The 25,078-nt window shown below is 36.8% G+C and overlaps 3 protein-coding genes across 6 annotated transcripts; 2 read left to right on the top strand and 1 right to left on the bottom strand.

Annotated features, from left to right (window-relative positions):
* Positions 1-1,555: 1,555 nt before the first annotated feature.
* Positions 1,556-5,936, top strand: sypl2b (synaptophysin-like 2b; the record flags this gene model as incomplete). Of its 3 annotated transcripts, none has more annotated exons than XM_084389180.1 (6): positions 1,556-1,668; positions 1,889-1,963; positions 2,874-2,995; positions 3,090-3,294; positions 4,702-4,896; positions 5,158-5,936. In XM_084389180.1, the coding sequence occupies 5 exons, from the start codon at positions 1,892-1,894 to the stop codon at positions 5,266-5,268; spliced, it is 705 nt and encodes a 234-aa protein (XP_084245306.1). In that variant the 3' UTR covers positions 5,269-5,936. The 3 variants fall into 3 exon arrangements, with proteins under 3 accessions (XP_084245306.1, XP_084245307.1, XP_084245308.1); XM_084389181.1 differs by having other exon boundaries at positions 1,584-1,668; positions 1,892-1,963; XM_084389182.1 differs by lacking the exon at positions 1,556-1,668 and having other exon boundaries at positions 1,874-1,963.
* Positions 5,937-6,760: 824 nt separating this feature from the next.
* On the top strand, positions 6,761-16,533 carry atxn7l2b (ataxin 7-like 2b). The gene is made up of 10 exons (XM_084389179.1): positions 6,761-6,991; positions 8,354-8,422; positions 8,540-8,849; positions 8,929-9,101; positions 10,535-10,617; positions 10,723-10,934; positions 11,085-11,253; positions 11,435-11,556; positions 14,359-15,112; positions 16,247-16,533. The coding sequence occupies exons 1-10, from the start codon at positions 6,838-6,840 to the stop codon at positions 16,262-16,264; spliced, it is 2,064 nt and encodes a 687-aa protein (XP_084245305.1). The 5' UTR covers positions 6,761-6,837; the 3' UTR covers positions 16,265-16,533.
* Positions 16,534-20,003: 3,470 nt separating this feature from the next.
* amigo1 (adhesion molecule with Ig-like domain 1) lies at positions 20,004-24,225 on the bottom strand. 2 transcript variants are annotated; one of them, XM_084389177.1, is made up of 2 exons: positions 24,070-24,225; positions 20,004-22,364 (listed from the first exon to the last, which is right to left on the bottom strand). In XM_084389177.1, exon 2 carries the CDS (start codon positions 22,268-22,270, stop codon positions 20,756-20,758), a length of 1,515 nt encoding a protein of 504 aa, XP_084245303.1. In that variant the 5' UTR covers positions 22,271-22,364; positions 24,070-24,225; the 3' UTR covers positions 20,004-20,755. The 2 variants fall into 2 exon arrangements, with proteins under 2 accessions (XP_084245303.1, XP_084245304.1); XM_084389178.1 differs by having other exon boundaries at positions 24,041-24,210.
* Positions 24,226-25,078: the final 853 nt, after the last annotated feature.

The following is a 25,078-nucleotide window of genomic DNA, read 5'->3' as shown; positions in this document are numbered from 1 at the left end:
GAATGTGAATAGAATTGAATGTGAATCGAATGTGAATCGAATGTGAATCGAATCAAATGTGAATTTAATTGAATGTGAATCGAATGTGAATCGAATCGAATGTGAATCGAATCGAATGTGAATCGAATCGAATGTGAATCGAGTATGAATCGAATCGATTGTGAATCGAATGTGAATCGAATGTGAATATAATTGAATGTGAATCGAATGTGAATCGAATGTGAATCGAATCAAATGTGAATTTAATTGAATGTGAATCGAATGTGAATCGAATCGAATCGAATCGAATGTGAATTTAATTTAATGTGAATCGAATCGAATGTGAATTGAATGTGAATCGAGTGTGAATCGAATCAAATGTGAATCGAATCGAATGTGAATCAAATCGAATGTGAATCAAATCGAATGTGAATTGAATGTGAATTGAATCGAATGTGAATCAAGTGTGAATTGAATTGAATGTAAATTGAATTGATTCTGAATCATCATGAATTGAATTGAATGTGAATCGAATGTGAATGTAAATTAATGTGAAGTGAATGTGAATCGAATGTGAAGTGAATGTGAATCGAATGTGAATGTAAATCAAATGTGAATGTGAATGTGAATTGAACCAAATGTGAATTGAATCAAATGTGAATCATCATTAATCGAATCGAATGTGAATTGAATGTAAATCGAATCAAATGTGAATTGAACTGAATGTGAATTGAATGTAAATCGAATCAAATGTTAATCGAGTGTGAATCAAATGTAAATCAAATTGAGTGTGAATCGAGTGAGAATCAAATCAAATGATTCAGTCTGAGATATCTGATTGGATAAACTGCACGTATCATCTTGTTCTTTGTCTTCCAGAGATGAGAAAATAGAAATACTTTTGACACAAATTACAAATCTATTATTTACATCATGCTCATTTCATAATAACTCACAAAGTTGTTAAAATACGCAATGCTAATTAAAGTGGCATAAAGAAATGTGTATGTATGCTTAACCCTTAGAGATCCACTGTTATAACATGGTTAAAATAGTTACATAATAACTATTATAAAAAATACCTATTTCAACTAAATATGGGTTAAAACTTCATACAATAGCAGCTCACGTTGCAAAATATGTCATAGCAACAACAAGTGTGACTGGAAAATATATGCAATTTGAATCTCCCACATGTTGACACCATTACTGACTATTTAGAATCAAATTTAGCAGGTATTTCAGCTCTAATTTTTATTTTCCTTTTCCAAAATGTTTAATGACAACATTCAAAAAAACATTCTAAACTACAAAAGAATATGGCAGTTGTAGGGATTCTGTCAAAACGACCTGCAAGTCAATTTAACTAAAACAAATGCGCAGAAATGTCACTAAAATGTTGGAACTATTTCTGCAAGCTCTAAAGATAATAAAAAATGACGACAAGATGTAAGGTTAGGTAATTAAGGATAAATAATGAATATATTAATAAATAATGAATAATTAAGATAACTAAACAGGATATATGCCATTCTACAACACTTTTTTCCCTCTAGCTCGACCATGCCCCTGGGTGATGGACCACGTCACGAATCACGTGGTCAAAACCATGTCTTGTGCAGAAACAAGGAAAGGGAAAGGAACTTTGACAACTTTTTGAAATTCGTCTGGGGACTACTACTACACAAGGTAATCTTTCTGAATCTGCCTTATTTTTCTGCATTGCAACAAAGTCTCAGCGTTTCCCGCTTTACACACTTTAACTCATTCAGATTTTGACAAGAAAAGAGTCTGCTGCGACTCCAAAATATGCCGCGTTTCATAATATTTCCGGGTGTTTGATTATTACACCATTTTCTGTCAGTTGTAACGGTTGTTTGATTGGCCGCTGTTGATGCTTTATTTGCAGAAGATGATGAGCGCATTTCAGCTAGATCTCAGCCCTTTGAAAGAACCACTGGGATTCATGCGTGTATTAGAATGGGTATGTGCTTTTCAATTATATATTATACTTTTGTTTTGAGCTATTCTGTGTAATTACATCAAACGTTATTATTTAAAAAAATATATACATCCATACCTGGAGTCACAGAACGCCATTTTTTCAAAAAGTTTACCTTTAAGAAACATCTGGCATATCATTTTTTTAGGTTAACGTTACTCGTTATCTTTAAAGTTGACTGCCTCAAGGTAAAGTGTCTATAAACAATTATTGTACTGTCTTTGTAAATTTATTTTGGTACTATTTACCACGCATTCTTTTTAGTTATATTTTTGGTAACACTTTACAATAAGTTCATTAGTTAACATTAGTTAACAACCTTAGTTAACATGAACAATACTTCTTCAGCATTTTTTTAATCTTAGTTAATATTCATTATTAAAATCAAAGGTTGTATTTGTTAACATTAGTTAATGCACTGTGAACTAACATGAACTAACGATGAACAGTTGTATTTTTATTAACTATCAATAACAAAGATGAATAAATACTGTATTGCTTATTGTTAGTTCATTTTAGTTAATACATTAACTAATGAACCTTATTGTAAAGTGTTAGCATATTTTTGTATTATTGCATAAATATAAGCGTCATGCCTGATGCTCCTTATTTTAAGGTAATGGTCACCATAATACAGCTTTTGAGGTATAAAAAAAAAAAAAAAAAACTTTTTTTTTGGGTGAAAAGGATTCTACTAAAAAAAGAGGAAGTAGAAAGTAATGAGGATGTGCGAATATAATGCTTTTTTGTGTTGGTAAATATTTGCATTTCTTCATATGCTGGCTATGAAATCAAACGCACAGTCGCACACTTCCTTTGGTTTCCATTTGAACCATATTTATTCATTCATTTATTAATTTCACCTCTTCGCATTCACAAACTGTCTTTTCAGATATTCGCCATTTTTGCTTTTGCAACAACTAGTGGTTATTCTGGCTCTACCAGTTTCAACATCCAGTGCAACAACAGCAAAACCAGCCAAGAAATAAATGCATCCTTCAGCTACCCTTTTAGGTAAACAATTAAAATACACAGAAAAAAAACTTCTTGTTGTTTTTGAATGTCTGCCTTTTCATAATTTCCTTCTTTATTATTCTTTGATACAAAGGCTCAATACCCACAGTTACCAAGTCCCAACCTGCGAACAGACTGGAACAAAGTTTAAAGCCGCACAACTGACTGGAGATTATTCATCTTCAGCTGAGTTCTTTGTAGCTGTTGGAGTTCTGGCTTTCCTGTACAGCACAGCTACTCTTGTATTGTATCTGGGTTACCAGCACCTCTACCGCGAATCTCCTCGCGGCCCCAGCATTGTGAGTGTGTACTGGTTCAAGTTTATGTTGTAGCTATTTTAAGAGTTATCTGTGCATTCTTAAACCTCCTCTCTCTCTCTGTCTGTGCATGCCTTTAAATTCACTTTCATATACAATGGCTGACTCAGATGTTCACGCTTTTGGGCGAGAAATTAAATCCAGCCACTGCATGCCTGATAAATTTATTTATAAACTTTCTGGCCTTCATTATTATTAGCCTATTCAGTATTATGCAGGATTTCAACATCACTAGTTCGGAGAATTAACTTTCGTGAGCTGTTTTTGAACTCTGTGTGGGGGTGTGAAGAGTTTCACTGTTGTGTAAATGAAGAAACAGAGGGGAGGGTTTTTCTGACAACAGTTGTAACTGTTAGCCCAAAGTGTCCTGAGGATAAAGGCATTTGAGTGTTAAATATAGAACATTCGTCATTAGTGCATGGATGAAATAAATTGGTTTTATGGAACATATATATACTCACACAGTACTGGTCAAAAGTTTGAAAACATTACCATTTTCAATGTTTTTGAAAGAAGACTATTATGCTCATCAAGCCTGTATTTATGTGATCAAAAATACAGAAAAAACAGTAAAATTGTGAAATATTAATACAATTTAAAATAAAGGTTTTCTATTTGAATATACTTTGAAATATAATGCAAAGCTGAATTTCCATTACTCCAGTCTTCAGGGTCACATGATCCTACAGAAATTGTTGTGCTGCTTACTATTTTTTTATAACCTGTGTTACTTTTTCAGGATTCTTTGATTAATAAAAAGCTTTTAAAAATATATTTTGTTACAATATACGCTACCGTTCAAAAGTTTGGGGTCAGTAATTGTTTTTTCTTTCTTATTTTGAAAGAAATCAATTATTTTATTCACCAAGGATGTGTTAAATTGATCAAAAGTGATAGTAAAGATTTCTATTTTGAATAAATGCTGTTCTTTTTTTAACTTTTTATTCATCAATGAATCCTGAAAGAAGTATCACAGGTTCCAAAAAAAGATTAAGCAGCCAACTGTTTCCAACACGTATAATAACTGAGTATCATATCAGCATATTATAATTATAATCATCAACACTGAAGACTGGAGTAATGAAAATTCAGCTTTGCACCACAGAAATAAATTCATTAAATTCAAGTATTTCAAAGTATATTAAAATAGAAAACCATTATTTTAAATTGTAACAATATTTCACAATATTACTGTTTTTCTGTATTTTTGATCAAATAAAGGGCTTTATGAGCATAAGTGACTTCTTTCAAAAACATTAAAAATAGTAATGTTTCCACCCTTTTGACCGGTACCGTATATAAAATAATACGATATTAATAATAATCTATAATGTGTATATATATATAATTTACATGTTGATATGTACTTTCATGTATTACTCTCCATAGGATCTACTGTTAACTGGAATCTTCACGTTTCTCTGGCTGGTGTGTTCATCTGCCTGGGGAAAAGGCCTCACTGATGTGAAATTAGCAACCAGTCCAGTTACAATTGCGTTGTTAACTGACGTGTGTAAACCAATATTAAACAATAAGTGCTCTCCTGGGCACACCCCCATAATGGGCCGCCTCAATTCCTCAGTGGTAAGAGAATTATAATGTATAGCAAAATACTAAACCAATGACATTATACAGAGATGACTGAATAAACTAACAGATTTATTCATCGTGTTTTCCCACATATTTTTATTACTATCCTTTGTCTGTATTTATGCTCTGATTGTAGTTATGTGGAGATAATGTTTCATTTTAACTCTTATTAAAAAAATTTTTTTAGAAGTGAATCAAATGAAGTGAATCAAATGAAAACAAATAAGGTTAATGTGAATTTCTGAATCTTTATAGATCTTTGGATTCCTCAACTTTATCCTGTGGGGAGGAAACTGCTGGTTCCTTTACAAGGAGACGCCATTACACAAATCAGCCAATCAGCAGGAGGGAGCAGGACAGCCATAATTAAACATCAGGTCATATCCACATTCATCAAGCAGGTGTTGCTGCAGTATTAAAGTGGTGCTACATAGCACCGCGGTCGGCTGATGTTATGGATCTACCTGCCGTGACCTGTGTCACAAACGCAGGTATATCTCCAAGATATTCAAATATTTGCATAATAATGCACACTACAGCAAAGCTGTATATTTAGAGAAGGTACAAGGGCCCCTTATCATAAGCCTGTTTGGAAGAAATAAACTGCATCTTTAAAATGTTACATTTCATTTCTTTACTGTTACATTTCTATATCAGTTAAACTTGTTACATGATCAAAATGTATGGAATGTTTTTGACTCCTGTTCATTGACATATTTTGAATTAAACATATAACTTGAATTCTTGAGTTGTTCTGATGTTCCCTTTTTATAGCAAGTGAGGATGCATGAGTACTACATGAGTAGCATGGCGCTGTTGTGTTAAGTTAATCTCATCTTACATTTCCACTGTACTCCTGTACTTTTTTTAATTGTCCTTTTATTAATTAAACTGTGTGCCTTGTAACTTAGCCTATATTTAAGAAATGTTTCCATCAAACCAGGCAAGACTGTTTTTAAAAATGAATTGTTGAATTGTTTTGTTTGTGTTTAATAAAGATAGAGGCTTTTTTAAATAAAAAAATCATGTTTTGCTATTATTGTGCATCATATTGTGCTTTGACTATTGTGTACTTCTAATTTCAAATAGGTAATTTACATATGAAAATTAATTTCTTATTCTAGTTTACTTATGCAGAACTGTATAAAAGGCAAGGCATCTTCTTCATTAGACGAAATGTAAAATATTTCTTATTTTAATGCTCACAGCAGCGTTATTGTGGACTAGTGCAGCTGTTGAGGGATATTTTTATTAACGTATTTACATATTATGATGTAATATACAGGGACATTTTTTTTATTTCCTATATGGGTATTGCCAAAGTTTCAAGTATACGAATATTAGCATGAAACTATGAAAACGAATTGTTCTTTTGAGTCGGATCTTTTCAATGAATTATTGAACCGCTTCACAGTCATCTGCTCTGAACTTGTTCACGAATCTAACTGAATCGATCTGAGTAGAGCACGTATCGATTCAACAAGTTGTCTCTTTCTGAGCTAATATAGTAGTAAAGCGTTTGACTGATGGGAAAACATTACCAACATTATGCAAACATCACCACAGGCAAAAAAACAAAACAAAAAAACTTCAATTCTAAATTCTAATGTCAGCAAAATGAAACAAGAATTTTGAACCTGGCTTTATCGAATGTTCAGATGCCTGTGTTTGAAATCCATACAAATGAGTGCATATTTAATCAACCATGGCTAATTTTAATATGGAAACATTTCCTTTTAACACAGAACAATTGCCTTAATGCGCTGCGATTAATCAACTGTTCTATATGACTTGATTGTATGACAGGTTTAACAGCACGCATACAAAGCAATATGAGCCTGCGTGTGATATTGTTTGGGACGTCGTTCTTTGAAAACAAGTAGCTGAAATGAGCCGACTTCCCATCGCTACGGTAATCCGCCGTGAGCGCGCAAGATGACGTCGCATTGCGCTCCCGTCGTGATGGTGGCGGGTCGTGCACGCGCTAAAACGGTAATGGCTGCCCTAGATCGGCGAATTTCCATCCTTGACTTTGTAGGGCAAAGCTGGACCGCTTGGATCGACAAAGCGAACGTATCTACATTGGACGGTGAGTAAAACAACGTCGAGCTTCCCAATACTTTCGGTTATAATCGCTTCGAGGGAGCACAGGAAATGGATTTGTTTGAAAAGAGCAAACCCCGGCCACCACGACTCAAACAAAGGCCCCGCCGGGTCCTAGCGCCGAACGAGTTGCAGCCCGACACGGTACTTTCGGGATATCTCCCAGGTCCTAGCGCTCCGTTTAGCCGATGAATATTCCTTTCCTAAAATGTATATTCTTGAAAATGTGCTTGTAATGTGCCTGAATTGATTTTGTATGTTGTCGTGTTGGTTTGATGTTTAAAGACAGAAGATGCGGCTCAGTATCATCTAATGTGAATCTGACAGCCAGCGCGACGGGAAGTGAAGGTGGAGACGAGTCTCTGGCCACTAAACTATTAAGATAAATAAACCTCTTAATCCATTTTCACACTTCCATATTTATAGTTGTTCTCGTCGCCGCGAGAACATATCATTATTCACATGCAGTGTTAGTATCATGATGAAACGCTGGGCTGATATTTCCTTTTGCAATTGCCAGGAACGGTGTCAGTTGCATCTTCACATCAAACTGCCCTTGCTCTCACTTTTCTTTACATTGCTTCTATGTATAGAACACTGAGATGGTCTCTCATCATCTGTCGCACTGATCAGCTGATTAAAAAAATAAGAATGGCATTTCTCATGTATATGGTTTATATAATGGAAATGACCCACATTAATGGATGCATTGAGCTGTGGCCATTAGAAATGGGAACCTTCAGCACTGTTGCTTTGATATTTGATAGATGTGTATAAGGCAGTGGTTCTCAACTGGGGGGCCTCAGCAAACTTTCAAGAGAACAGCACAGGAATGACCCCATCCTGAGCTTCACCTCAACCACTTTCACAGTTGTACAGCCCACCTTGGAAGTCCAATTGCCCATCTTAACATGTTACAGTTGGAGCTGAATAATGTTGTATTAAAATAATTCTACTTAATTCAATCGTGACAAAAATGGCTTGGAAAAGATGTAGACCAACAACATGTAGGCTAAACCAATGTCACCACACCCACGTCAACACTGGGTTTCAAAACGTCATCTGATTGCGTCAGTGCAATCAGATAAATAATATGAAGTATGATAGTACAGTACCAATGATCTCTCTGCAGAGACATTTTAATGCTGGTAAACAGGACAGAAACACATTTTTTAAAGTGTAAAAATCATAGACTGGTTAAAACCGGTTCAAATTCATCAAATCAAATTCATCCATCCATCCATCTGGAGTTGAGAACCGCTGACCAGAGAGGAGACGCTTAATTCAAATGTACTTTGAGGTTTCATTTCCTGCTTTGATGGTCTGTTTGTTTCACTGCCTCTTTTAGGGTCCTCTCTGGAAGAGTGCAGCAAAAATGTGAAGAAACGGATGGAAACTATGACTCTCAAGAAAGAAGGTGAGGAAGAGTTTGTTAGGTGATTAACAGATTGCATTGATGACGAATGACAAGATCTTGACATTCAAAGTAAAATCTTGCCATGCGTAAAAAAGAAAAATGTTCTTCCCCTCACAGACATGTCGATATATGGCCACTGCCCAGCACATGATGACTTCTTCCTGGTGGTGTGCAGCCACTGTGGGCAGGTCGTGAAGCCACAGGCTTTTGAGAAGCATTGTGAGCGACGGCATGGCCCCTTCAGCAAGCTCTACGGTACGCCATCAAACTGCTCTCCTGACCGACCCCAACATGGGACACCCCCCTCCCAACACTGCAGCCCCTGTGAGGGTCAAGACAGCAGGCACCAGGGGGCTGGACCCCCACGAGTCCCACCACCTCATTCTCCGCACCAGAGACGTTCCAAACCACAGCGTGAGGGACCCAGGTGAGAAGGAGTGAAGTTCAGTTTAACTTGATATTACACATCCACTGTTTATTTCAGTGTCATCTCGTTTATATTCCAGTCTTCAGCATGTGGATAAAATTTCCCATGGAACCCCTCCATCACCTCCACATTTGCCCTCCCCACCAAAAAAAGCACCTCCATCAGCCGAGAAACCAATCCAGAAGAGTTTGGATTCACACGCTTACCTGCACGGACCAAAAACATACAGCAGAACCTACAAGAAAGTCCTTAGTACGTCTTTGATGCAACCCATAATATTCTTTTTTTTTCAGATTTAAACTTAAAGGAGAACTCCGGTCAATTTTAACATTGAGCTAATTTTTTTGTACATTTGGAGTGCTGTCAGTACAGAGAACAACGACAAAAATCGGTGTTGCCTACACCGTGTTATCCTCTTTTTAAAATTGGCACCCTGTTGACTTCAATGGGGCAAGTTTTAAACCTGCTTTTAGCCTCTTAACATCCTTGATGTGTCATTACAAGTGCACAGGTCATGTGAGTGATTCCTTCGGAGTGAACGCGGGTGAATCTGACTGCAGTAGATGTGAAAGATATTAATAAAAATGATGTTTATTCAGCCAGCGCAAATACCTGTATTTACATCATGTTTTCGGTCGAAGTCCACAGTAGTCGATTGTCGAGTTCACGCGCGTGATCATAGGTACTAAACCTATGCGCGTGAACTCGACAATCGACTACTTTGGACTTCGACCGAAAACAGGATGTAAACACAGGTATGAGCGCTGGCTGAATAAACATCATTTTTTATATATTTCTTTCACATCTACTACTTTAAAAAGAGGATAACACGGTGTAGGAAACACCGATTTTTGTCGTTGTTCTCTGTACTGACAGCACTCCAAATGTACAAAAAAAGTTCTGTGAATCTGTTCAAATGCTCCATTTAAATTGATTCAGAATCTGCTTAAATATATTCCTTGTAAATTAATTTATCGTTTGTCATCACTCACCACAAAAATGTTCATGGAATGATCATGAAACATTAAGTTTTAATTAAAATATTTTAGTAAAAATATGCACTACCAATCATACGTTTTTTTCATGTTTTTATGCTCACCAGGGCTGATTTCATTTGATCAAAGTAAAAACAGTAATCTTAATACAATTTAAAATAACCATTTTCTAGTTAAAAATATGAAAAAACAAAAAGATGATTTATTCATCTTGATAGAAAAGCTGAATTTTCAGCATCAATACTCCAGTCTTTAGTGTCACATGGTCCTTCAGAAATCATTCTAATATACTGATTTGATGCTCAAGAAACGTTTCTTATTTTTATCAGTGTTGAAAACAGTTGTGTTGCTTAATATGTTTGTGGAAAAATTGACAAATCGAAAGTAAAAAACAGCATTTGTTTGAAATTGAAATATTTTGTAACATTATAAATGTCACATTATAAATTAATTGTGTCCTTGCTGAATAAAATGATCAATTTCTTTCAAAAAGAAAGTAGTGTATGTAGACAGAATATTTTTTCATTAGTATGTATTGTTATATTGATGCATAAATTATTATTCATTCAGTGTTAAAACATACCCTGACTGTATTTTACTTGTTCTAAACATTTCAAACCTACTTGGTTACAGTGGTTGCTTTGGTTGAAACGTTGATTCCTCTTGTTGAAACCAATTTGTTTATTTCAGAGAAAGAATGTGACTTTAACAAGCACTGTGGGGTGATGGATCCTGAGAGAAAGAAACTGTGCACCAGACTGCTGACCTGTAATGTGAGCATATATTCAATATGCAGAAAAAAACACACTAACATATGTATTTGAGTGCTTTTGCTTTCAACTCTAGCTGTCATTTCTATTTTATTTCCTCTGCCGCAGATTCACTCCATCCATCAACGACGGCAGGTTGTAGGGAGGCATAAACCCTTTGACCAACTTGTGATGGAGCTGAAGATGAGCTCAAAGCCTCGAGAGCGCCCCCCTCTGTCCAGAGAGGTCCCTGATGGAGGCTCTGTCCACCATGAGACCCCTGCGTATCAGATTGGGCCTCTGCACTACAAAAGCCAAATGACTAACTCTTCTATTCTCAGGTCTGTACTTCTGCTGCTTCCTGTGGTTAAAAATATTCCAGTGTACCTGGTAAAATGAGCAAGAAAGTGAATTTCAGTGAATGGAGACTGAAGCTTTCAAGCTTATACGATACGTGGGCAGGACATTTATCTGAACATGTGTGTTTACAGGTCCGTGAATCCATCAGAGGGTGTTGTAGAGATGAAGGATGTGATGCGCTCTGAGGAGATGCAGGTGGAATCTCTCTCAGCCGGTCTCTCCAGTGAGGAGAGTGATGGGGAGAACCGTGAGGAATTTGCTCATCTGCCAGCTAGTACCTTGCACCCCAAGCCTCTGGGTGTAAGTCTTTCCCTTCATATCTACATTTAAGCAGTTTTTTAAACTGCTACAAATCCCGCAAAATCTTATTGTAAGAGGGTGTTGATAACAAATGTTACACAAAATGCATAGTTTCATTTCATAATATCACATTTGGAGAAAAATGAACCCGTGTTTGTCCCCTCTCTTACGTTTTACCCAGCTTTGCACCTTCGGGGCACGTGTACTTGGCCGTAGTGTCTTAGCGTTCGACCGAAGGCTGCTCCACCTGCGGTCAGCTTTCAGTGTCATGATGGAGCAACACCTCAGCACTTATCTGTGGAAGTAAGATGCTTTACAACATCAGGCTGATGCCCTTGTGACATTCATAATGCTTATTTTGTGTGTTTTCAACACCGAGCCGAGAAAATCCGAGTAATCCTCCTTCTTTTGTATTTAATTCAATGTCATTTTGGTAACACTTTACAATAAGGTCCCATTAGTTAAGTAAGCAATAAGGTATGAGAGGCTTTGCTGTATTGTGAACAAGTCGTGCCTGCAACCCCTTCAGCCGTGACTTATTCATGATACAGCACTAGCCTCGATACACACAATACACACCTCGATACCACACAATACAAATATTAAAGCCGAAAAATATGTATCTATGCAACTTTCATGAAGTAAAATCACTAAAAGCCTTCCTTCTGCTGGAAAAAATAGTCCCTGACCGTAAACAGCAACAGAAGTTACATTACATTATTTCGCCAATAGATGGCGGCAAAGACTGTCTTTATGAGTGAGTCAGTCAGTAGAGAAGACTTTTACATTGAAAGGACTCAAACCTGTGATCACGGAGAAGGAAGAGGCAACTGACACATGACTATAGGCACGGGAAAATATGGAGGACCAAACCTGCAGAAATTAAAAGTGAATAAATAAATACATAAAGAAATATGCAAAGAAATGTAAAAAAACAAAAATAAATGACTATTTACGTAGAATTATATATTTTTCCACATTTATTTATTTTTTCATTTATTTATTTATGCATTTATTTATTTCCACTTTCATTTATTTTCACATTTATTTATGTATTTATGTCTACATTTATTTATTTATACTTTATTTATTTATTTATACATTTATTTATTTATTCATTTATTGCTCTGTATGCTAATGTGGGGGGCGTGTTTTACCTCAGACATAGCAGTTGAGCTCGGAGTGGCAGTGCTGAAGCTTTGAGGCCACAGTGACACCTTGTGGTCACGCAGGAAATAAATGACGCAAGAGATGGGCAATATGGCCAAAATCTTATATCACGGTTTATGTCCTTTAATATCACCCTAACTGTATGTATAGGTTTACCATACATAGGCCTACTCTTTATTTCCGGACATGGCCGTAAAACATCAGCTGGACGGGATTTCTCAAATGTCTGGGCACACATGAACAGAATCCGCTGATAACAGACACTTTGAAACAGAAGCGCGTCAAATTATCCACTATTAACCACATTTTATGCCATGCATTGTAGATCCGTACACAGAAGCAAACTGCATTTTTAATGTATCTTCCAAAGCTAATGTTGACAGCAACAGAAACAAACTTTTCCATAAAGAGGTGATATTTCCTGAGGCATTTTCCATCTTCACACTGCAGATGTGGGACGTGCAGACGCTGACTCTGAATGGCATTAGATATTATTTACACAGACTGTTAATGCAGAGGAGCCATGGATGCATTTACACTGCAATTACAATTGCATCAATAATGTTATGAGATCAATTTAATTAATAAATAAATGTTAAAACATAAATAAATAAATGTATAAATAAATAAATGTAGACATAAATACATATATACATAAATAAATGTGAAAAAAAATGAAAGTGGGAATAAATAAATGCATAAATAAATAAATGAAAAAATAAATAAATGTGGAAAAATATATAATTATACATAAATAGGGAAATAAAAGTATAAATAGTCATTTATTTTTGTTGTTTTTTACATTTCTTTGCATATTTATTTATGTATTTATTCATTTTTAATTTCTGCAGGTTTGGTCCTCCATAGGAAAACCCCTTAACTGTTAAAAAGACAAGATATCGCAGCGGACATTCAAACAGATTTTCTTTATTTATTATGAATATAGGACTGACCTGAAGGAAAATGCTATGTCTACTGTAAGGGACACTCGCTTACTCGATCTCTCACAATACTCTACTATAGCTTCAGTTAACAATGAGTTTCAATATCAATGAGATCAAACGTGTTTAAGTTGCTAATAGTGGCTAGGGGTGTTGTGTAGTGATACATAAAACCGTTGGGTGAGAATCAGAATCAAGGATTGGAACTAACCGTTTTATAACATTAGTTAATGCCTTAACTAATATTAACTAACAACGAGCAATACAATTGTTACAGCATTTGTTAATCTTTGTTAATGTTAATAAAAGTTAATAAAAATACACCTGTTCATTGTTAGTTCATGTTAGCTCAGGACCATCAATTAACAGATACAACTTTTGATTTTAATAATTTATTAGGAAATGTTGGAATTAACATGAACTAAAAATGCTTTAGAATTACTTTTTATTGTTAGTTCATTTTAATTAATGTTTACTAATAGAACCTTATAGTAAAGTGTTACCATCATTTTTTTCATTGCAAATACATTTATCAGCATAATACATTTATAGAAATAAATACTTATAATATTTATTAATGTTTTGAATTAGCTTTTATTTTTTATTTTATGTGCTTAATATTTTTCTAGTATTTCCATATAGCTTTAATTTTTTTGTTTTATTTAAACTGTTTAATTTGAGTACTTCAACTTATTTCAGTTTAAGTTTTTATCTAATATTTATTTTATTTTATATTTTTATTTCAATTATTTTTTCATTACATCAACATAAATTAATTGGAAGAAAACTGATTGAAAAATACATTTCTGAATATTTTAATATTTTATTAATTTGCTACTTTTTTTATAATTTTTTTACTAATTTATTCTTTTTATCTTAGTACTTTATTTTCTTAAAATTTAAATGAGAAAATTGGTTGCTTTTAAATATGTGTTCAGGAATGTTCTTTTTCCTGTGAATTTTCTTTGTTGTAAGTAAAATCTTTTATCTGCAGGAAACTCCCTCAGGTGTCAGAACTATGCTCTCATCAACCCCTAGTCACCACAAACACTTATAATTCCCATGATGCCACATGCGGCTCGGTACCCGTCCGCAGCGCCTCTACTCTCAGGACAAGCACCTCAGGACAATCACAGCCCACTAACCTAACAGCCGCCTCCAGACTTCCAACGAAAGCCCAGATGCCCTCAGGCCCCGGCCGGCAACGTAACCCTGCGGGTCGGACCAGCAAACAGGCTTTGCAGGCGAGTTTCAGGGAGCTTCAGGAGAGTCCTACAGCCAGTAAACGGCAAAAATCTCCCAAAGAGGACAAAGACTTGCCTGGAGAGTCAAAAATCCTGTTTCTCCCCCACCACAGAGACCGCCAGTCCTCCTCGACCAGAAATGCGATTTCTTCACCCCACGGCCCGTTCAATGGTGCTCTCTCACCTGGCAGCAAAACACGCCCTCCTGAAATGAAAGGGCTGCTTAAGCAAAGTCCTGCCCACATCACCCCTTCTCCCTCCCCAGAGTCTGATAAGGGAGGGGTCTCAGGACTCAATCAAAGGGCTGTTGGGAATGAGCATAAAGGGCCTGGCAGGAAACGTAAGACCAGCGGTGCCTCTCCCCCCAAAAACACTTCATATGCCCCTAAACCCAATGTCCTCTCCTCTCTCTCCCAGACTCACTCCAGCCTGGTGTCCTGGGGTGGGGATGGCAGACCAGGATCAACCTCCAACAGTCTGCCAAAGAAACTGGCTGGACAAACGGTATGTTTATCACATTTATCAGTAGTTTAAAAGCCTAAATGTTTAACTGAAGGTGCATTCAGTAATTACACTGACATTATCAATTATCTACTTTCTCTGTATGTCTTAATTTCATCACGTAATTTTGGGAGAAATATGGAGATACAGCCTTCCCCTAGTTTTAATAGCTCATAAGAATCTCTAATAAAAAAAAATAAAAAAAAACATGTCTTAAAAGTATGAATAGAAAAGTAGTTTACTTGAATAATATTTGACAAAGCTTGATTTTTTTTTTTTTTTTTGGACCATTTTTTAACATTTTACTGTGTGGAGGGGTGCAGTTATTTTATAATTTATATACTATTTGTATTATAGTATTTATTATTTTTTATTATTTCTTCAGTTTTCATATTTTCATACAGAAAAATTGTGTACTTTGTGTAAATTGTGTCAAAGATAGCACTGACGAAGAAGTCGGGGTGGCGACTAAAAATGAAACCCAAAAATGAAAATTCTGTCAACATTTACTCAATTTTTCCTCAATTTGTTCCAAACCTGTATGAGTTTCTTTCTTCTGCTGAACATAAAAGAAGAATATCTTTCTTACTGGTACTTTAAACAACATTTTATGTAAAATATTTATTTATTATCTGTATTTATTTATCATATTTACTGTGCATGCAGTGCACGACGACGGCAACGGCGAAGAAAAAATATATTTTTGTCAATTACCCAAATTAAATCGCTTTTATTAGGCTACTAATATGATTCATCTAATGTGAGTGCACATGATTTTAAAATAACTATTGATTTCAGTGATGACAAATACAGAGTGTACCTTTAAGTGGTTGTAGCATGTGTTTTAATAGTGCCAATGTATAGTGGTCAGGAAGCTCAAGCTCTTGGTAGACACATAATTCTCTCTGTTAGCAAAATACATTTCTTTAAAGTTGTTGAAGAAAACTGGCTAAGCGTACTTTTTCAACACTGCAGGGATAAAAATACACCGCGGTAGAGAGAACAAGAAGTATTGGAAGTCACAGATTGATAGTCTGTTAAGATGAATCATCATGGTTTAATTCAGCACAGTGGTTGAGTCTCGGCTCTGAATTTAGATCCTTTTCCTGACCATCTGCTCTTCTTTTCTCCCAACAGCCAAAGCTTCTTCACTGAGGGAGTCTGCCTTAAACTCCTCCAGAAGCACAGGCTTACTGCCATGTATTTGCCACAGACTTTATGCACAGGATGGTGAAAGTGTCTGAAGTTCATGTAGGAGGACGTATCTGTATGCATGCATGTGTGTGTCTGTATTTTGTATACTGAGTTTCTATGTGGGTGAATGACTTGGTGAATGACCTGCAAATTAATATATAAATACCTCAAGACCTTCTCTATGCTGCTAAACGGACTGTCAGACTCTGAAATAAATATGCCAATGTGTTTCTGTTGTCTTGGTCCTAATGAATTGAGCTGCTTCATCTCACCACTAGATGACACTAAAAACTTAGAGACCCCCATTTTACACAAATATGCCAAAGGGTCAACATTTTGTTGTTGCGGCGGATGATAGTCGGCTTTTACTTCAACGTGAATGTTTTCTGTTTTTTTATTTATTTTATTTTTTATAAAAAGTCAGTATTTGTGGGACGCCTGACACGAAGTTCATCTCATCCCACCCTCAGGGCAAGTGTTTAATTCAGAGTAGTCCATTCATGTAACCATGTCAGTAATACATGTCCTGTATGTATACATTTAGCTGATCCCTCGTCAAAGTTCTCAGTCTGTATATAATGTGGATATTGTGTAAGCTAATGGTTCCTGCAACTACAAAATGCATTGGATAAATAGTGTAGGCTAAATGTACAGTAAACTAACATGTTTCTGTATGTCTGCTTAAACGGAAAGCATAAAAACAGGCGAAAACAGTCAATTTCATTTTTATTCACTTTTATATTATTGATAAATAATACTTCTCACAGGTATATGTCTATGTGGACTGCTGATCCAGAATCAGTTTGAGTTTTCAGGAATACACGCCACCCGGCACTCATCAGTCTCGGTTTTGACATTCAGACTAAATAAGCTTTTACAACAATGCCTCTAGCTCTAATACTGGACCTGACAACGTTTCTGTTCTCGCTCTCAGAGACTAGTAATGATGGCTGAGACTTTAGATCTCAAACCAATTTTTTTTTTTTTAAGCAAAATCTAAGTATATCAGGATGCCTGCTTACTAAGAATTGGTACAGATATGTCTGCATTACTGTGTTGGTTTACCTCTATTTTTATGTACTCAAATATAGCTTACTTTCACAAAACTAAGTAGCATCAAATGCCATTGATGTAGTTACTCGTTTTGAATTCTGTTCATTTAGAGTTTTAAGATTCTATATGTTAGCATAGGACAGAAGGGACAAGTCTCTAGTACTAAGAGTACCAAGTTTAAGGCCCGTTTACACCAAGAACGATAACTATATTAACCCCCCCCCCCCCCCCCCCCCCCCGATGGATTCTGATTGGCTGTCAATGTTTTTATCGTTCATCAAATCGCGAGAAAAAACAAACAAATCTGAAAGTGATTCCAATGATATCATTCCACTGTGTCGTTATCGTTATTGTTGTGATCTTGATTCCAGTATTCTCAAAGAATTCGAACAATTATTACAACTATAGTTATCGTCCTTGGTGTGAACAGTTGTACTAAAGCTAATTTTGCACAGTTTTGAGAGTCAGCATTAGCACAATTAATTCTAATATTATCCATCTTGACATTCTGAGAGGCTACAAGTCAACATGAAATCAAAATTCACCCTTTTTACTTTCTTAATGCACATTTCTTGTTTAATTTTGCATGATCTGTTGGTTATTTTTATAAAGGAAAAAACTCTGCTCAAACCGGAACTTCCTCTGAACCAACTTTTTTCACTGATGTCACTGTGAAATATTGGCTAATGGATCATCTTAACCCATAGCCAAAGAGCTATTCAGTCAATTTCCCACCCTAAATAGTTTTTTTCTTGTTGAATATCACGTTTCACTTGGAAATACATCTGATTACAAAAGTAAAATGGGTTGCGAACGGCAATTCACGTTGACTTTAGAAATTTAAACAATTAATGCGACAATGAATGTAAAGTTTTGGTACTCGGTACATTGAGATTTAATTTACTGACACTAAAAAAAAATCTCAATTTATGTGCCTAAATAACATATATTAGACAAATAGATGATCAGATTTCAAAATACATGACAGAAAAAAAAAACCTTTACAGTCAGTGTCATTAAAATAGGTTTACCAATATCCTATAGTCACAAGTGGAATCTAGACAATATGAACAACAATACACAGAAGAACAAGGAATTCAGTCTCTTTGGAACCTCAAGGGGGGGAAAAAAAGCTACCTAAAATGACACAATCATAAACACTGTAAAAACAAACACTGTTTACCCATACAAAAAGCACAGATGTACTGTCAAATGCTGAGTAATGAACAGTGGTCTTTCACAAGAACTCTGCTCGAAGCGAAATAGCCAAGGACACACTTCAGAAGAACACACACACAAGACAGGGGGCGAAAAGCTGCTGGATGTGGTTTTAGCGGGAGCACTTAGCTTTTCTGTCTCTCTGCAAGCGCACCGCAGAGATCTCAGGCCTCCTCCCACAGAGCTTGTGATGGTAAGGCCTTTCCCTCCCCTCAACACTAATTTTGGATTGCAGCTGGAGAGACGTGTAAGAGACCGTAACTGCCCATGACTGCAGTCTGCCATAGCTGCTATTATCTGTCATTCCCTCTCCCTGAGATAATACTGTTTGTGAGTTCATCCACCTATCAAACATTTAAAAGCTTCACCCACTCCCTCGCTCGCAAAACAGGATGTAATTACGATGTTACTAGGGAAAGAGGTCGGAGGAAACTAAGATTGCTCCTGCTGAACCCAACCAAACAATGTTATAAAGTGGTTATGGTTAACACGTGAGATGTGTCTGATTTCTTTCCAGGAACAGAAGAATGGAAGCGGAATTCCCAGAATTAAGGGTTCTAGGTGTGCACAGCGCTGGACGTTCTAAATCCACGTATGTTCCTCTATGACATCACTGCCTACATCCCAGTGTTCTGGAACAACCTTATCATGGCTTTCAAGTCCATCGGGACAATAATGTTGTAATCGAAATGCATATGGAATGGATCTAGACACATCTTTCTTGAGCACAGCAGACAAGCTTTATGCATTACATTATGATTCATATCATTCTCATTTAGATTCCTATGGCATTGTTTATGCAAATATAATATTGGTCTTTGAGAGATCACTGCTGTATGCCTGAAGTAATAATTTAGAATACCAGAACATGAGCGGGATTGACTAATCACCACGTTTTGACCTGAGTTCACCCTTGATTTTAATTCATTCAGAAAACGTATTCAAATGGTTCAAGATAAAAAAAAAAAATAATGATAATAATGAAAATATCCCTCAGCATTTGGCTTTTATGTGATGAATATTACATCGGTGCTTCAAGGGCTCAAAAAAAAAATGACGTCCATTCTGACAATGGATGACTCAGCACTAACTCCAACCACCACAAGTGCAAATAAACGCAGAGTGAGAAGAGGTCTGAGTGTCCGAAACTGTTTGGCTGATGAATCCAGGCTCAAATCATTATAGCTTTAGATATGAGAATGCAAGCAGATGGGACACGCCATTCTATTAAAAGATTGCATTAGCATTATATGTCACTCTCTGGGTGTCATGCGAGATTCTGCATTTTTATGCGAGAGTTAGCCAAAATTAAATAATGTACTGTATTTACATATAGTTTGATATGAGTAAGTTCTTACAATTTTGTTATTGGAATCAAAAACTTAAATGTAAAGATAAAAAATTCTGTTAATTATATCATTTTTTTTTTGTAATGAAATTGGATGGAAAGAGTCTAGATTCAACCAGCTAATCCAGTTTGACAAGGATTTTATTTTTCCAAAGCAATTTATCAGTAATTCGTTAGCCAATTATATAAGTATTTTATGGGTGTTTCCTGTTTACATAGGGAACTGATTCAGTCAGTTCACAGTTCAACTCTTTCATTCAAAAAACACTAACAATGTTCCATAGAAACAGATACTTTTCCATCTTTTTCTTGAGACTGTACTATCAAATGCAATAGTGTATTGCTTTCCCCCTGCAATGACCAACTGTGTATGGCTTACATAAAGTGGAAAGGTCAGTCAGTTATAAAAGGTGGTGAATATGATTAGCTACAAGGGCTTCATTCTATGCTATATTCTTCTTGACATTAGCAGTCTGCAAAGCTCATGCTTATGACGTGATTATATAGTGGATGTCTTAATGTTGTAATGTTTCTCAATCTAGCATCCTAGCTTGATCATTGGGAAATTGCAGATTGCATGTGATGTTTACCAAGACTATCTCTAGTCACACTTAGTCGGCCTAAACTCACAGAAACATCTAAACACTCCAAGTTTAGATTCCACTAATATGGCAAGACCTTTTCACAGTATATACTTAAGTGCTACAGATTAAAATGCTGGAAAGGTTTTGCAGAAACAGCCAAACACTGAGGATGGCAAAGTGTACTTCAGTCTCTTTGTCCGAGAAAGTCACAACAATGAACTGTCTCCAGCCAAAAATACACATCCTCCCTCAGACTACAATGGGAGTATCAGAAAAGACCGAACTAATTGAGTCTGCCACCGATTTCTTCCGCTTTCCTTTTCCTTGCATGGCCTCCTCATCTACCTCTTCCTCTCCATTAGGATTCACTTTCCCGTTCTGTCCCTGCAGGTCCTTTGGGTCTATGAAGGCCACATGCCTGTTGAGCTCTGCTTTGGTTGCCATATCGTCATGCGTGGGGGTGACGCTGAGCATGGAGGAGTGGATACTGTCTTCATGATTGTTCTTCGATTTGCCCTGGTCGGGACAGCAGAAGCAGCGACAGGGCGTCAGGTACAGATAGATAAGAACCAGGACCACGCTAGCCAAGCAGCCCACCAAAGTGGTGTAAGCAGTGTTGAGGCTGTCACCGTTTCCATTGAGGGTGAAGTTGTAGACTTTGACCACCACGTAGAGCGTTTCGTTGAGGTATTCACTCACGGCGAAGCAAGTGTACACACCTGAGTCCTCAGGTCGTACTGATTTTATCTCTAGGCTGCCGTCTGGGAGAACCACAGCGCTGTGGTTATTGCCAGGAGATAACACTACATTTCCAGGTAGCATCCAGGTCTTTAACATGTCCCGATGCCGGGTGTCACAGCCAAGGATGAGCGTCTGGTCCAAATAAGCTTCTTCGTCGGTTTCTTTAAACGTGCTGCAGTTCATATGAATGTTGAGATCGAACAAATGCAGCACCCGTTTAACTGGGCCGGGATAAACACAGGTGTGGTCGTCCTTGAAGTCCAGTGCAGAATTGAGTCTTCGGATATACCAGTGAGCCATCAAACTGTACAGCTCGCAGTCGCAGATGAGGGAGTTGTTGTGGAAGTACAGCCCGTTCTTGAGCCAGGCCGGCAGCACCTGGAGGTCATGAATGGGGAGAACTTTGATCCGATTGGAAGACAAGTCCAACAGACTCAGCTTGTCCAGTCGGTTCTTGTCCTTGACGAGCTCCAGGGGGAAGCGGGACACCTGGTTCTGGCTCAGGTAGAGTTTCTGCAGGCTGCTGAGGCCCAAGAAGGCCGTGCGGTCGATCTGCGAGATGTGATTGTTGTAGAGCAGCAGAACCTCCAGATGTATCAGTGGCTCGAAAATGAACTCGTCTAGCTGTCGCAGATTATTTGACGACAGATCCAAGTAGCGCAGTTGCTTTACGAATACGAACGCCTCCGAAGAGAGGAACGACAAACCGTTGTGGCTGAGCAAGAGGTTGTGGAGTTCGGGGAGTTTGTGCTTGGTCCACTGTGCGCGCAGGCCAGTTATCTCATTAAAACTAATGTCAAGCACGGCTGTGTAGCTGGGCAGGTCGGATGGAATCATCGTCAGGTTCATCTTGGAGCAGCTGACAATGTTACTGGCGCAAATGCACATTTTGTGACAATTCAGCGTCGATCCTCTGGTCCTGGAGATCAGTGCAAGAATAAAGGACAAGCAGACAGCCCGCCTGATGCACCACTTAATAGAAGGGGGCATTTCTGACACGCAGTTAAAATGTAGATGTTGCATAAGTCATAAAATCCTCTTCAGTAATGCGGCTGTTTAAATCCTTTCCACACTGTTTGGAAGAACAGCCTGTGGGACTGATAAGGCAAATTTAGAGCTAGAAGAAAAAAAAAGAAACAAGAATGTTTACTTTTTTTAAAACAGAATTGCCTCAAAATGTTAACCTGTTCAGACCCAGTGCCCATTTCAATTTAGTCTTTTCTTTTCTTTTCGTCATTTAGAAATCAGATCAAAGAATTTTTAAATTGTTATTAAGTATATGCTACTATACTATTTAAATAAGACTTTCAATTATTTACTCTGAATTCTTTCATTTGATGTTCATTGTGATATCCCATTGGGTCTCGTTTAAAAAATAAGGTATACTGACATGAATGTTTATATGTCTAATCTTAACCAAAATTTATTCAGATTATCTGCAGATCATGGTTGAAAAGTTATCAAATGGATATTTTGTATCCAAAAACATTGCCTGTAAAAAAGATAAATAAAAAGCAACAGACGTAAGCTGCTGAATTACACTGTTTATGCTCTAACATTCGACTTGTATGTCTCTCTGGAAACATGCCAAAGATGTGGGTGGTGTGGCACTGTGAGCTGGTCACCCAAAAGGTGCAGGTTTGAGAGGACCATCCAAATGAACCATCCATGTAACATGCTTGGCCATGTTAGTGACATTTATTGTTTGTTTCTGTGCTAGTTATTAAGATTTTTTTTTCAAAAAAGAAATTTAAAATCAACATTAAGTTGTATTTATATAAAATCGAATTTTATCAAAAGATCATTATCTTTTTTCTTCTTCTTTTTTTTTTTTTTTGGCTCTATTGCTGCGTTAATGTTGGTAACTGGGCTTTTAGAACATGTTATCTGGTAAAAGCTCGTCATTAACTGCTCCAAGCTGGCATAGAGTCTTGGATCAGCAACAAACCAGCTACCATCTGGTCATAAGGTAGTAAAACTATGCTTGTTACATGGTAGCTTGTCAAGGAGCTAGCTTGCCCTATAATGAACAGCAACTAGGATTTTCCAACAAGGTTTTTAAATAGATATAAAGCACGGTCTTGTTTTGTGTCCCTTGGAACATAATTCGGGGCCGAACGGGTTAAGGTAAAATGAATGAATGTGAACAGTATTGTCAGGACAAGCGCGCGCTCAACCTAATGCATAGGTTTACAAACAAGCTCTGACCTATTCATTCAAATAAGAGTATAGGCGCACATGGCGGAATCTAAACAGCAATTCGTTAATTTATTTGTTCACATTTTTATTTTGTCATGCCAATAAAAAGGCTAATTTGACAAACGCTCCCAGGCAAAACTCGTTGTAAATGTTAAGATTTCTGTTTTATGGCCTCTCCGGACTCAACATGGTGTAGCATTGCACCATTTACCAACGTATGCACACAGTAAAACCCGTGATTTTAATGGGATAAAAAATAATAATAAATAAAATACACAGTAGCCTACAAACAAAACAAAAAAAAACAAACAAAAAAAAACGGCATAAATATATTAGCCTACCTGCATACTGTTGTGCCTAAAAATGTAATTTCAAAGAAAAACATTGTCTCTTTTCACCCGTTTCACATCACAGCAGTGTGACATGCCTTTCCTATTTAAAGAAATAAACAACGGAAACGACTAGGAAGAGGTGTAGACGTGTAGTCTTAAGAGAGACTGAAAATAAAACGTTTCCGAACGCGAACATTTTGGCAGACACACCGATAGAGAATAACATGGGCAGGAATAAGATTACGTAAAGAAATAGACTCACTTAACGACATATCTCAGTAGGCTACTAACCTCGAGATGTATCACCGCAGAGACACATGAATCCCTTTAGAAAGTCCATTTCCTATGGAGCACCAGAGTTTTTCTTTGATGCAGTGTGCCTGAACGGGTGTAAATAAGCCCGCCGCAGCGCACACACCTCTGATCATCATCATCAGCAGCAGCAGCATCTCCTCATGGGCGCATGAGCAGACCTGCGCACGCACACGCACACACACACACACACACACACACAACGGAGTCTGTGTCCGCATTGGCGAAGCATCCGAGGTCCATCTTACAGGCTCACTGGCTGGTGGCGGCGTGTTCTCGTTTTGAGTAGGCTACATTTGATTGTAACATTTGTGAGCACATGTAGGCTATTAAATTTAAGATAATTAAATTTTTTCTTTAATAAATAAAAATAAATATATAATTCCTGGTCAAAATCGTAACGGGCGAAAAAAAAAAAAAATCAAATAAGTCAAATGTTTTTCAGTTAGTCAACGAGAAAGCTGCCAACTAGGCCTATTTATTTATTTATTTATTTATTTATTTATTATCATTAATGATATCATTAATGTTCTTAATGACATTAATTTAATTTAACATAATTCAAGAAATGACTCGAAGAGGTTGATTTGAAATGATTTGAAGAGGTATAGGCCAAGTCCTGACTGGAGGAAAGGAGGAGCTGGGGATGGAGGAGGGTAATTAGCTCCTGAGCAACGTGATAAAGCTGCTGATAATCCTGAATGGACCTTATATGCGTTGTATTCCTATAGGTAGACGTGGATCAGTTGAGAGTCAACTGATGCGAGATTGAATAACGTTATACTGACAGACCTAACAGACCTTACTTTTATGTAAGCTAAAATGTTATTATATGATCAATATTAGAGCCATTAGATTGATACACATAGTAAAAGATAAATATCAAAATAAATTTGTCATACAAACATCAAGCAATAATCTCTTACGCAAGGGAGTAAATGTAATTCTCTTCCATGAAAACCCAGGAGAGTAGACGACAAGCTGACAC

Source organism: Rutilus rutilus (assembly GCF_951802725.1).
Source record: "Rutilus rutilus genome assembly, chromosome: 19".
Lineage (NCBI taxonomy): Eukaryota > Metazoa > Chordata > Actinopteri > Cypriniformes > Leuciscidae > Rutilus > Rutilus rutilus.
This window is presented reverse-complemented; position numbering and strand designations above follow the sequence as displayed.